The sequence below is a fragment of the Hyperolius riggenbachi genome, chromosome 3 (assembly GCF_040937935.1).
Source record: "Hyperolius riggenbachi isolate aHypRig1 chromosome 3, aHypRig1.pri, whole genome shotgun sequence".
Classification (NCBI taxonomy): domain Eukaryota; kingdom Metazoa; phylum Chordata; class Amphibia; order Anura; family Hyperoliidae; genus Hyperolius; species Hyperolius riggenbachi.
In genome coordinates this window covers 259998958-260012760 of record NC_090648.1, presented here as the reverse complement: position 1 = coordinate 260012760, position 13803 = coordinate 259998958, and the positions used below count along the sequence as shown (strand labels likewise).

The window sequence follows — 13803 nt, the reverse complement described above, 5'->3', positions numbered from 1 at the left end:
AAGTGTTGCTAGGACACATGCAGCGGGACGCTAATCTTTCAGTCAGAACAGACAACTGCAGATCGGAAACTTTTTTCCAGCATGGCTTCTCTGCGCAATGCAGATGTCCAGCTCAGACGTTACATCAAGCAGCATTCCCTGCCTCAGATCTACGAGGTAACCATTGTATCAAATCACTGCCCTACCACTACGTCTAATATATGTGGCCGATTTAATCATAATGATTGAATCTGGCAGATATCAATGCAGGAACATGGCCACCCGATCGAACATTTTAATCGATAATTGGCCGAAAGGATCGGTTGGGCATGCTGGAATGCTGGAAAATATTGCAATGGGTCGATCTGGGTTTGTGGCGTTAACGGCATTCAACTTTCCGGCAGGTGTCCTCACCTTCGTACAGGCGCTCACAGTGACAATTGAAAGCAAGGATGCACGCTTGTGGACGGGTGAGCACGACGCATTCACTTGGGGGATGACCCTACTAGGTGGCAACAGTAGGTCGATTTCTAATGGATTTCATGCTGAAATCTATTGGAAATCTGTCTGCAGTGTGTGGGCAGACAACAGATCCCTCTCTGATCAGATTCAATGAGAGAGTGATCTATTGGTTGGTCAGTCTGGTATATCGACAGACAGGCCCGGATTTACCTCACAGGAGCCTATAGGCACAGATGTCCCAGCACCATAGACTTCGCCCTCCATGAACCTACAAACCCCTACCGAACTGCAATGCAAATGTGCTGGCTGTCCCAGCTGTCACTTTTCTCTTACCTGTCATAGATAGCTACAGGTGTCCCTTAGCATTAGGTAGCTACAGGTAATATCAGTATTAAGTAACAAGTGTACCCCTGACTGAAGAGAGATCTCATCAGTGGAATGCAGAGAGCTGGGTGAGTAACCGCTCATTTACACTCTGCTCGGAAATTTGCATAAGAATTATTATGGGAGGGGAGTGAGCCAGCTTTTCATCATCAGGCGCCTGTAGGCACGTGCCTACAGTGCCTTATAGAGAACCCGAGGTGGGAATCTTAGAGTTAAATCTATATACAGAGGCTGGGTCTGGCTATAGTGCCCGGCCTCTGTTGCTAGTTGAATATTCCCTAAATCCCCCCTGCTCTCTGCACAAGCCCATAAATTACAGCCGCGCTGACGACACTGAGCGTGTCGCAGCGGGCTCTGTTTACCTTTCTAGTGTCACTCATGCTGCTCCCCCGCCTCCTGCAGAGCGCCGATCCCCGCCCACATCCCTTCTCTCGCCGCTGATTAGAGAGAAGGGACTCGGGCAGGGAACTGCGCTCTGCAGGAGGCGGGGGAGCAGCATGAGTGACACTAGAAAGGTAAACCGAGCCAGACAGCGTGGCTGTAATTTATGGGCTCCTGCAGAGCGCAGGGGGGATTTAGGGAATATTCAACTAGCAACAGAGGCTGGGCACTATAGCCAGACCCAGCCTCTGGGCCATATGCAATTCTCCTTTTTACCTGAGTTTTCTCCCAGGAGATAATTTTTCATCTTTGATTTTAAATAACTTTCCAGTACTTTTCAACTAAAAAAGTACCAACAATTTGCTGAAAAAGTACTATTAAAATTATTTTGAGCATATTCTTGCCTTCTGGGGGCTTAAAATGCATTTTATTGACAAGTTTAAAAATATCACCTAGGAGAAAACTCAGGTGAAAAAGTGAATTGCATATGGGCCTCTGTGTATAGATTTAACTCTAAGATTCCCACCTCGGGTTCTCTTTAACAAACTGTTCCCCATTCCATTCTTGCACCTCTGACACTGTAGTTGCCATTAGCAGGGTTTGGTGCACCGCAACAATTGTTATGTATAGAGTGCTAGGGGGGCCCCATTGTAAAACTTGCATTGTGGCCCACAGCTCCTTAGCTACGCCACTGGCAATAGGGATGGATAGGTTGCGACCATACCTAGAAACCGTGAACCAGAGGCCCTAACTAGGATCCTCCTTTAGTTGCTGAATCAGCACTTTATTGGTTTAATTGTGGTAATGGCACCTCTTTATATGCTTTGATCAGTGATAATCTAATGCTGGGTACACACGATGAGATTTCCCGTTCGATTCCCGGATCGATTCGATTAAATCAAACATGTTCGATTGGATTTCGATCGTTTTTTCCGTCGATTTTGCATACCTATCATGAAAAAATCGATCGAAATCCAATCGAACATGTTTGATTTAATCGAATCGATCTGGGAATCGAACGGGAAATCTCATCGTGTGTACCCAGCATAAAGCCCAATCTACACGATGCGATTCTTTGTGCGATTCGATTACGATTCTACTTACGATCCGATTAAACCCAACATGTCCGATCAGGATTCGATTTGATTCAATTCGATTTGCCATTGCAAAACAATGGCAAATCGAATTGAATCGAATCGAATCCTGATCGAACATGTTTAATCGGATCGTAAGTAGAATCGTAATCGAATCGCACAAAGAATCGTATCGTGTAGATGGGGCTTAGACAGTCTGTTCAACTCACTCTACTTACATTTCTGGAAAGGCAACATACTCTGTGGCTTAGGGCGACTGATGCCCAAAGATGCTGCAATAAATTAATGAAGGGGCTGTTGCATAAGATCAGTTTGCAAATGGGATAGGGAGGCTTTAAAGAGGAAAGCCTGGTTCACATTGCGTTTTTGAGCCTAAAAGGATCCGGTGAGCGGATCCGGTCTCCGCTTCACCGGATCCGGATGGCTTGTCCGTGGCCCTGGTCACATTAGTGAGAATGGATCTGATCAATGATTGATCGGATCTGTTTTCACTCAACAATACATACCTTATCTTTATAGACAGCCGGCGGTAGAGGCTTCCTCTTCTTCCGCTGTGACTACACAGTGCGTCATGTGACTAGTCACATGACGTGTCATGTGGTCACATGACGCGGAAGAAGACGGAAGCCTCTACCGCCGGCTGCCTATGAAGATAAGGTATGTATAAAGCCTCCCTAGCCCACCCGCTCGGCTGCTGCACCCTCCCCTCACCCTCCCGTCACTAGATTCGTGTCGGCCCATGCTCCCATCCCGTGGAACTGTCCGTTTCTTCACTAGTGTGAAGAAACATTCCGTTTCCCATTGCTCCCAATGCTGCTTCTTTTTTGTCCAGATCCGTTCCGTAAGCAGAACGGTCCTGAAAATTAGGGCTTGCAACAATTTTTAGGTCCTGGGACCGGAATGTACGGAACGTATCCGTTCCAACTGACGCATGTGAATGGATCCATAGGTTAACATTGGATCCATTCACATCCGTTCCCTTTGTACAGTATACGTTCCGGTTACGTTCCGGAAAAAAACGCTAATGTGAACCGGCCCGAACTCTAGTGAAAATAACATCATTAATAAAATTGCTTATTTTTACAATATTCATTTATAAATGATTTTGTCAGTGTTTGCCCAGTGTAAAACCTTTCCTCTCCCTGATTTACATTGCAAAATTTGGGGCCGTACGGATCCCTCAGGATCGGTCAGGTTGCGGTCAAAAAAGTATCAGTTCGGCATCCGGAAAGTAACACTTACGGATTGCCGATACTGTACTTTAAACAGGCGCGGCAGCACAAACAGGCATGGGGGGGGGGGGGGGAGCCCCATGTGGCAAAGGACGGGTGCCGTAAGCACCCGTTCCTATTGCCAGTGTGATGAGAAACTTCCGTTTCTCATCACTTCCTATGGTGCAGGGAAAATGGTCAGGTTCCGGGTCAGGTGCGGCGGCCGGAGCCTGTGTTCAGGAAAAATGCTGCATGTTGGAAAAATCCTGAACGCAGCCTGGACCACAGACCGGATCCTGACAGACGGACGGGTGTGAATGGATACATTGAATAACATTGTATCCATTCACATCTGCGTCCGTTTGTACAGTATACGGTGTGTTCCGGGTCCAGGGAAACCGGACCTGGAACGCAAGTGTGAACCGGGCCTTAGTCCTTCCAGGTGCTCTGTATGGAATGTTTGTTACTGAGAGTTCTATGCACAGAAGGAGATATTGCTTGATTGGCAGTTGGGAAAAGCTTTTATTTCCCACAATGCAACAAGGTTCACAGACAACAAACTGTCAGGACCATGGTCACGACATCTCACTATGGAGGGTTTTCACCACGATGGGCTCTATTCACAATCATTTTTTGCATGAGGAAATGCACTTGCAGTTGCGGTAAATTCCCGACTGAAATAAGACCATCTTGACATTCACAAAATTTTACGATGATCATTTACCACATGCGTAAAATTGTATGCTTTATTTACATGCATGCGTAAAAAGTGCGGTAAAAGTCCGCAAAAGTTGGTAATTATTAAATTATTATTATTAAATAATAATAAAAAAAATTCACAAACAAAAAGGGGCACATTATTTCTGACTTAACTACCGATTTTTATCACCTGCTAGTGACCTTAGCCCGTTTAAAAATGGGCTAGGTCTGTCTCCGTGCTTCTGCCACGCGCATCCGTCCACCGCGCATGCGTGCACCTGCCGCGCACGTCCGCTGCACGTGCACTCGCCCACACGGCCGCCCCTTCCTCCCCTTCAGTGTCTCTGCGTCCCTCCCTGCACATGCACAGGTCTACAAAACACACACAGGGACATGGGACGCAGAGACACTTGGGTTTTATTATATAGGACTAGTACTTGGTGATATATTTCGCTTCCCATTGACTTAAATGTAGTCTGGAGCCTTCAGCGCTGTGTTTGCTAGACTTAAATCTTTTTTTTTTTTTTTGACAAGTTTTTTTTATGCCACTTTTTTTTTTACGCATGGTTTCCGCATGGTAACTATGTAATTACGCATGTTCCCCCAATTTCTTTTTTACGCATTGTTCCTGCATGTGGAAAACAAGCGGAAAATTTTAGTGAATGTGGAAAAAATGCGGAAATTATCACTGGTGGTAATATAGCGGTCAAAAATCTCTTACCGCATGTGTGATTGTGAATAGAGCCCAAGATCAGCAATACAGACCCCCCTGATTAAGGTGCCCATACATTAGAAGATTATGGGCAGATTCGACCAAGAGACAAATTTATTTCTAATCGAATATCTGATTAGAGATACATTTGTCTCTAATCGAATCTGCCCATACACTACAGGCCGATTCCCCTCCAATTTCAGCATAAAATCATCAGTAAATCGGCTGAGCCGCCGCGTCGACCCGGCGCTGCCGCCGCAATGTATAAATGTATGCAGTGTATATGCATTTCCATCCATCTCGCCGGGTTCCGCATACACGCTGGCGCCGCATAGTGTCTGATGTCAGTCGCTATGTGCCTCCGGCGTGTATGTGGAACCCGGCGAGATGGACGGAAACCGTGTGGAGGCCGACACCGGACAGGTAATGTATAAATGCACACACACTGCATACATTTATACATTGCGGCGGCAGCGGCGGGGGTTTCGTGGAGGGGTGATACCTCTTATTTTCTGATCTAAAGAGAGTGACTTTTTAACCCGAGTGGGGTCAGGTCTAATTTCCCCTCCATTCCTTATCAGTAACCCTCACTTGTGAGTATAATTTCACAGCAATTCTGTCTCACCAAACCTGATCTTAATTTACTAAACTACTGTGGGCTCTCAATTTCCTTTTTGTTTTTACAAATATTTGCAATAGAATCACGCCCCAGGAAAGAAAGAGCAAGGAAAATAGAGCTCTCAGTTTTCATGTGGCTATCCAGAATGCCCATGGATTTATTCCTGAAGATGGCAGTGTTTGCAAAAGCCTGGATAAGTCTTAGATCTGTTTTATGATGAAAACATTTGTTCAACTATTTAGTACAGGGGTCCCCAAACATTTTGGGCCGAGGGCCGGGTCAACATACTTCAGACTGCTGGGGGCCAGAGTATACATAAAATGATGCAGACATCTTTGCAGGCCAGACTGTGAAGCATACCCAGGTGACAACCTGCAGTCCAATTGGACAGCAGTGTCACCTGATGTGGAATTTGACTGGAAACCAGCGAATTACTGCTTTCCGGCTTCCATGTGGATGTCTGGCTATTCTATAGGCGGACAACTAATATTTAAAGATGCAGCTGACTGCATCTACTATAAGTAATACATTTTGTGTGTGGAGGGCCGGTAAAAAAGCCTCAGGGGGCCACATTCGGCCCGCGGGCCTTAGTTTGAGGACCACTGATTTAGTACCTTGGTTTTTTAATTTTCTTTACATAACTGGCACTCCCCTGTTGTTGTATAAGTTCATAAGAAGTAACAAAAAAGTACAATTATAAAATGACAAATATATTAACAAGAAATAACACAGATAAAGCCAGGTGATAAATAAAACCTATAGCTGCAGCTGTACCTGACAGGCTGCAGTTGTTTTGAGAAGGGCTCTAAAGTGAACCCGAGGCAGACTTCAGGTCAAAAAATGCATACTTACCTAAGGTACACACCATACATTTTTCTGTTAGATTTACCTGCCATACGCGATGGCTTCTGATCACTGAGGGGAGATGTCAGCTGTCCTATGACAGCTTAACCTCGCCTCTCGGGTGCGCATGATCGTGTGGGGAGTGGAAACGGCGGGCGGCGTACATCCTACGCCGCATCAGGCTAGAACAGCCACAAGTGCGACGTAGGATCTCATATAGGCGGTCCCTAAAAGGTTAAGCTCCCAAAGAGCAAAAATACAGTATAATATAATTAAGGTAAGAAAGGTAATGCTGAAATTAAGTTAATCAGGGACAACTTACTTTGAGTGATTATTTTGTTTGTAAGTGTTCTTAACAGTTATTTTAATTACCGGTACTTAGGTAATAAATAAGTCATTTATGAGAAGTTTTGTGAATAGAGCCCATTGACTTTTAAGAACAACAGCTGAGGAAGTTTGGAATACTGATTACAGTATATTATTCAATTCATTGTTGAAGTCTATTCAGAAATTATTTCTTCATATTGGATGTTGTGCAAGGTCTTGGTTGATATTCTTGTCATCATTTTGTCTAGGTTTGGGTATTTACTGTATAAATTTGAATCACATATTCTCTACTACAGGGGTTATGTTATGCAAAATGAATATTTCTTTATGTATTATAATATCTAGAGTTTTCACTTCAGGAGTTTTCACTTCAGGGACAGAATTATCCTGTGACTATTTTACTATGAATGTGATTATCTTTAATATATTTGTTTACAGGCACTACTCTGCGGGTTATGCATTATGTGCCCAGAAAACCCACTCCAGTTTTTGGCAGAGAGGATCAAGGAAATAATGGAAAAGGGCCATCAAGCTCTATTGTGGTATTGTAGTTGTGAATGCTTTTATGTAATCTATAAACAGCTGTCATTTTCAGGGACCATATACATTTGAGAAATAAACATGTCTGTATGATGTCCAGATGTAAGCATGCATGATAAAGAACAGCAGGGATTGTTACTTTTCCTGGCATGCTAATTCAGAAGTCCCCAGACACAATATTACAAGAGATAAATGTGGACACTACTGCACGTGTTTAGGCTCCTCCGCAAGTCAGAGAACAGTTTTATTTATTGTATTTTGGTTGCCCAACTCTTAAAGGACCACTGTCGCAAAAATCTTAAAATGTAAAATATATGTAAACATATAAAGATAAGAAGTATGTTTCTACCACAGTAAAATGAACCATAAATTACGTTTCTCCTATGTTGCTGTCACTTACAGTAAGTAGTAGAAATCTCACAGAACTGTCAGGTTTTGGACTAGCCCATCTCCTCATGGGGGATTTTCAGGGTTTTCTTTATTTTCAAAAGCACTTAGTGAATGGCAGTTGATCCGCCCAACTGCCAGAAAAGTGTGCAGCAAGCACGGACGCTGGCCAGCATCTTTTTATAAATCTTTTTCAAGGAGTGTCTTTATAAAGAATACAGTCCATGCTGAGAATTCCCCTATGCAGAGATGGACTAGCCCAGAACCTGTCAGTTCTGTCAGATTTCTACTACCTGCTGATTTCTACTACCCCAGCTAAATCCTAGTATTTTGGTATAGTCTATTTAGGAATGACGGAATATATTAGACCTCAGACAGGAGGGAGACCTGCTGATCTTTTTGACTACAGCAGACCCCATAGAAACCCCTTGACAAGACTGTAGCAGTCTTACAGTATGCCATATAGCCCACCCCAGTTATGTCACTATAGACTTCAATGATCTATAGATTTGAGTTTGTTTTACTGCCTTAAGGGTAAAGCACAGAAAGGTTTGAGCAGCTCTGTTTGTAACAACTAATATCCATCTCCATGCAGGTGACTGTAGATCAGACTGAAGTGTCAGGTACAAACTGAAGTCGGGACTGGTGCACATGCACTCAGCATCCCACACTGCTGACCATCACGGTAAATATGACAAGGAGTTTATACACTTGAGATAAACATGCAGTAAGTCCCCACAGAGATCTAGAAAAACCTTTTGTTCGTGGAGTGGGGCTTTAAGTGAAACATATTTATGAAACAAAAATATTTTCCAGAAAGCTAGACAGGTGTCATTATCTAGTTATTGCGGGAAAAGTCTATACAGTAGTAACCAAAAAATTAATTACAAAACCGAAGCTTCGATGGGAACAGCCAAAAAAGTCTTCACGTAATACTGCTCTGTTTCAATTGTAGTTAATGCTCACATTTTAACATCTGTTAAATTATTCCTAGATATGATACTGTAATTGCGTTTCTTTTTTTTTTTTTTACTATTATGTCATTTCATTTCTTTTGAAAAAAAAACCAGTACCGTACATAAGACCATGAAATGCTGTTAAGGTTTTGTGTGCACGCTATACCCAACTATTCACCAGTGTGTTCCAATAGGGACACATACATAGATGAAGCACAAAAGCCACGGGTAAAGGCGGTCACAGGAAGTTATCTAGAATACCTCTTCGGACAAGATGAAGATCAGCTGGTAATTTCTATCTATACATATGTTTTCTATATTTTATAACCATTTTACACGGTTTGGGGGCTTTTTTGTAAAATGTAATTACATTTTACTTCTGAGTTGTAAATTGGGGCTGGATACTTTCACATATCTGTAATTTATTTACCACTATTAGTTCATAACTGCTAATAAACAGTTTTTTTTTGTAGAATAGCCATAATTTGCATATGTGCATTCTGTTCTTTCATGTGAATTAATTATTCACAGGAAAATCGTAGTCGACCAGCACCAGAGATTTTAAAGTTATAGTTTAACTCACCTTGCCACAGTGAAAACAAAGCCATAGGGTTCAGTCAGGAACAACGTAATTATAGCTGTTAGTGTTGAACTTACCACTTGAGAAAGGACGGGATTACCGTCTGAAACAGCAACTGTCCATTGGCGGCTATACCCACTGCGATGTGATTGGGCACTATAGGCAATAATGTCACAGCCACGGCAGTTTGAGCTATTGATACAACACTAAAAGATATAATCACTGTGTACCTAACTGGACCCTATGGCTTTGTATTAACTGAGGCAAGGTGAATAAAACTATCATTGGTGTACACCGACTAAAATTTTTCTGAAGAATTAGTCTGTAGATGTCAGACAGATGGGACAGTTGCACAGAGGAACATTCGAAGGTGTGCTGTCTCTCTACGTTGAATTAATTATTTACATTATTCATGTAGTTCTGTACAGAGCAATATTATAATGCATTTGCAGCAAACTTAGAACGGACAACCAGTCAGATGACTTTCTGATATTATTGCTTCCTGTAGCTAGTAAGGAGTGTGTACTGTGTACTTTCTTGCTTGCTGGTTCCTGTGTGCTCCTCCCTTCCCCTTCTTCCCAATTAAGAAAAGGTGGAAGTGTTGCCACTTATTCTTTGCAAGGTGTAATGTTATATGCCATGTGGGTTAGTATTGGCCAAATTTCAGAGTACCACACTCGCTTGTCTCTTGGCCAGACAACCTGGTGTGTATGCTTATTTAGTAGTAAAAATAAAAAAAACACAATAATTATTTGCGCTTGCGTGGATATCTGATAAATACTTTCCTTGACATTTTTGTCAAAGAAAAATGCTATTAGCTGGTAATCACTGCAGTTGCTGCCAGGAATCGCATAATGAGCTCCCCTTTGGCTACCCAAAGGATCCAGTTTAAACTCCTCAGCCTATCATACAAAGCTCTACATAAGTTGTCACATCCTTACATTTCCTTACTAATCTCCAAATACCATCCCACCGGGAACCTTTGCTCCTCCCAGGAGACCACATTGTCCTCTAGCTTAGTCACCTACTTTTACTCCCGCATCCAGGACTTCTCGCGAGCCTCACCTCTTCTTTGGAACGCTCTCCCACAGCCTATCCACCATGCTCTGAGCCTGGAAGCTTTCAAACATTCTCTCAAAACACACCTATTTAGATAAGCCTGTTTACTGCCTCATCCACTAACCCCTGTGTCTCCTTTCTGAATGTGTTAAGCTTGGAGGTGTAATCTCCACAGTCAGCATGCAACACATAAGCTGACGTGAAGGAGGTACACACACCAGCACAAGGAATCAGGATATCCCCAGTTTAGTGGAGGAGAGGACTGACTCCAATAGGAGATTGTGGTGCACAGAGCCGGTGCAGATCCGAATAGCCACAAACAACACTTTCGTAATAACGTCTCAGCGCAAAGTAGCGCTGAGCGCATAAACCAGGACTGAGGAGATCAGGACAGGTAGACAGAATGAACGCTTGCTTAACTAGCCACTACTTAGTGACAGCAAGCGTTCACAATAAAACAGACTGGAATAAGGTAGCCAATGCGTTTGCAGCGATGGCGTGCCTCACCAAGACAGGACAGGATAGTCAGAAAATAGCAGGATCAAGATAGATGAACGTAACACAGATAAATATACAATAAGTATGATTTCCTAGCGTATTACAATTACAGCTATCAATGAAACTATTTGTAACGTCTGACTAACATATGTATATATCGGCAATGAACCGATATATGACATAAGCAGGAACTCTGACTAAGACTGGAGTAATACAGGGAACAGGACTCAGAAGTATTCGCTATCTCTTCACAGAGATGAACGCAATCCACAAACAGGACCAGGAACAGGATAACTAGCTCAGCGTGCTGGAACGCTGACTAACGGAACACAGGATATAAACAGTTCGTGTACGTATATATCAGCGACACTGATGTATCAACGTAACACGAATACAAGGAAAATAATAAACGTGCAAGTATGCGTATATATTGGTGATGAACCAATATATGACACAAGACAAGCAAAGTAACAACTTCTAGAAACAAGAGCAGAACTAGGAGGACTTGCTGACCCCTTTGCAGGAGTCAGCGCAGTCCACACAGACTAGGAACGAGGTGGGGCACAAGCAGAGTAACAGACAGAATCTGAGACTATGGTAGCCCATGAGGCATTGCAGGAAGCAGTTCTTTATACTGAGGTCATCCAATGGGAGCAGACCTGCAGATTCCCACACAAGTGAATGGTAATTAATCACAGGCTGATAGCAGGAAAAGGCAGACAATGATATGCAGCCTGCAGGAAAGGGATTGCCCCTCCATTGCAGCAGACAATGTTTGTTTACACAAAAGCATATTAAACTGTCATTAACTTCAGAGCGACTGCAGATGGAATCAGCAACTAGTTTAAGTGCAAACCAAACTATGCAAGCAAATGCATGTAATGACATTAGAACTGCTTGGTTTGCAATACCACTGCAGTCAGCAGTAAACGCTGCAGAAGCGATCATAACAGAATGTCTCCAAACCACTACCCTCTAGATTGTAAGCTTGCAAGGGCAGGGACTTCTTACTGTTTCTGATGTTATTTTATCATATGAAAATGCCTCAAACCACATATCAACAATGTATGTATTTGCATCCTATATAATAAAATACAAGTGTCCCTCCGTCTGTCCCTGTGTCAGTGCTTTGCGCTACTGCGCATGTCAAGTACTGACAGCCGTTGGGACAGGACGCAGGGCGGGCGGGCCGAGTGGGCAGACGTGTTTGCGTGCGGCGGGTCTGTGCGCGCGGTGGGCCTGTGCGCGCACGCAATGACTGGCGGCAGTGGCGGCGTGGAGAGACCTAGAGCCCGTTTTTAAACGGGCTTAGGTCAACTAGTTGTCTATAAAAGGTACCAGTGCGCACTCCACAGTGATCAGTATCTGAAAAGAAAACACAAAGCTCTCATAGTGTAAAACTGTAACTGTAAAAAGCTCAGCAGCTCACAGTGACCATCACATCCAAATCCGCAATCAATCAGACAGGGGCTCACCGGATAGTTGCCACCTCATACACCAGGTGGATCTAGCACTTGGGCTGTCATCCAGCCAGTAAGGATAACCCAGGAACGATTCCACCGATAAAAGTTTTATTCCAGCAAGCATCCCCAAGGATCCATAAAAGATAAAGTGCACAGTATGTTAGATCTCCGGGGCACTGTAAGTTTAAACACTGCGGCCGCGGCGTCCCGCCAGTGAACTTTCCCAGGAGAGTACAATCACTCTATTCCACAAGTGTAATGACGTCAGCGTGTACTGGCTCCGCTCTACGCCGTTTCGTCCAATAGGACTTATCAAGGGCTATGGAGCCAGTGTGCAGTAGGACAATATGTGGGCCAGGCTGGGTGGAGGCATAGCTCCTCCTCAGCCAATCTGAGAGAGTTGAGAGTTATGAATGGAGCTGCCCTTTAGAGGCATAACGCACTGAGCAAAGCAATGAGGCCGACTGCATAAGTTTACACACAACACCCCGCAGTTGGCCTCATGCTAACAGTACAATATAACAAAATACAAAATGAAAAAACCCCCTTCACCTGACCAATAACATAAATCATCTAATCTACATGCATAGCCCACAGTCCAGATGCAGGAAAAAATAAAATGCATAAGTATCCAACTGGACGGTGATTGCATACTAGAGTATGACACACAAGATACATTAAAATACCTGAAGATTACAGGAAAGAAGCGCAAATTATATAAATATATCTATCCAAAGTCCAATAAGAATAGCCTATTACTAATGCTTCTATCACATATAATGCATAAAACTGCTACTAAAATGTATGCTCAATTTCTAACACTAGATGGCACTACATAGACTATGGTTGGTTCCTCAGTACATCAATGCAAAATCAGTGTGAACCAATCCACAATAAAGGTCCATATAGAAATTGATATGGATATCCCAAAATAGATGCAATTTAAATATTTTAGATATGCAGTACTACACTGCTCAAGTGCAACCCAAAAGACATATATATATATATCTCTTAAAATAAATACATGTGCATAAGACACCAGGATATTAAACACAGTTCTGCCATTGGGGAGCAATGCAGTACAATAAAATAATGTGGCATTGGTTCAAGAGCTATGGATTATTTCACATGAGCAACAAACGCTCTCGGTAGTGTGAAGCAATCCATATACACATAGCAAAACATTTTTCAATACTTTCTTGGAACTAGACACATGTACTCCAATAATCCTTCCATATGGCATTAATGCAAGCGCTATGGACTACTTCACACGAGCAGAGCCACACCCAGCTTTCCCACCAGTGTGAAACAGTTCATATGACATAACACAACTTTTAAATGAATAAAAAAACACTGAGCGGGTGGGCGGGATCGCAGGCGAATCTCATGAGCCGTGCTATGCACGGCTATGGGATTCGCAGCCTCCGCGGCGAATTCTGCGGGGGGTTCCGGGCGAATCGCTCTCGCAAGCGATTCCGCCACGGCGCCATCATCCCCTATGGCAGAGTTTCCCCGTGCGAATCGTGTGCGGGGAAACTCTGCAGAATCGCCGTCGAAACCGCCCTAGTGGAAACGGGCCCTAATACAATGGTCCAATTAGGCACAACCC

General features: G+C 43.4%; 1 protein-coding gene across 3 annotated transcripts in view; it reads left to right on the top strand.

Annotated features, from left to right (window-relative positions):
• Window positions 1-13803, top strand: part of FBXL13 (F-box and leucine rich repeat protein 13) — a 227738-nt gene that overhangs the window by 105 nt on the left and 213830 nt on the right. For 2 of the 3 annotated variants that reach the window (XM_068276221.1, XM_068276220.1), the window contains exons 1-3: window positions 5-156; window positions 7150-7253; window positions 8789-8882. In XM_068276221.1, the coding sequence (XP_068132322.1) occupies window positions 82-156; window positions 7150-7253; window positions 8789-8882 (273 nt within the window). In that variant the 5' untranslated portion in view covers window positions 5-81. Of the gene's footprint in view, window positions 1-4; window positions 157-7149; window positions 7254-8788; window positions 8883-13803 lie in introns of those variants that run through there. The other variant, XM_068276222.1, reaches the window with a different exon arrangement.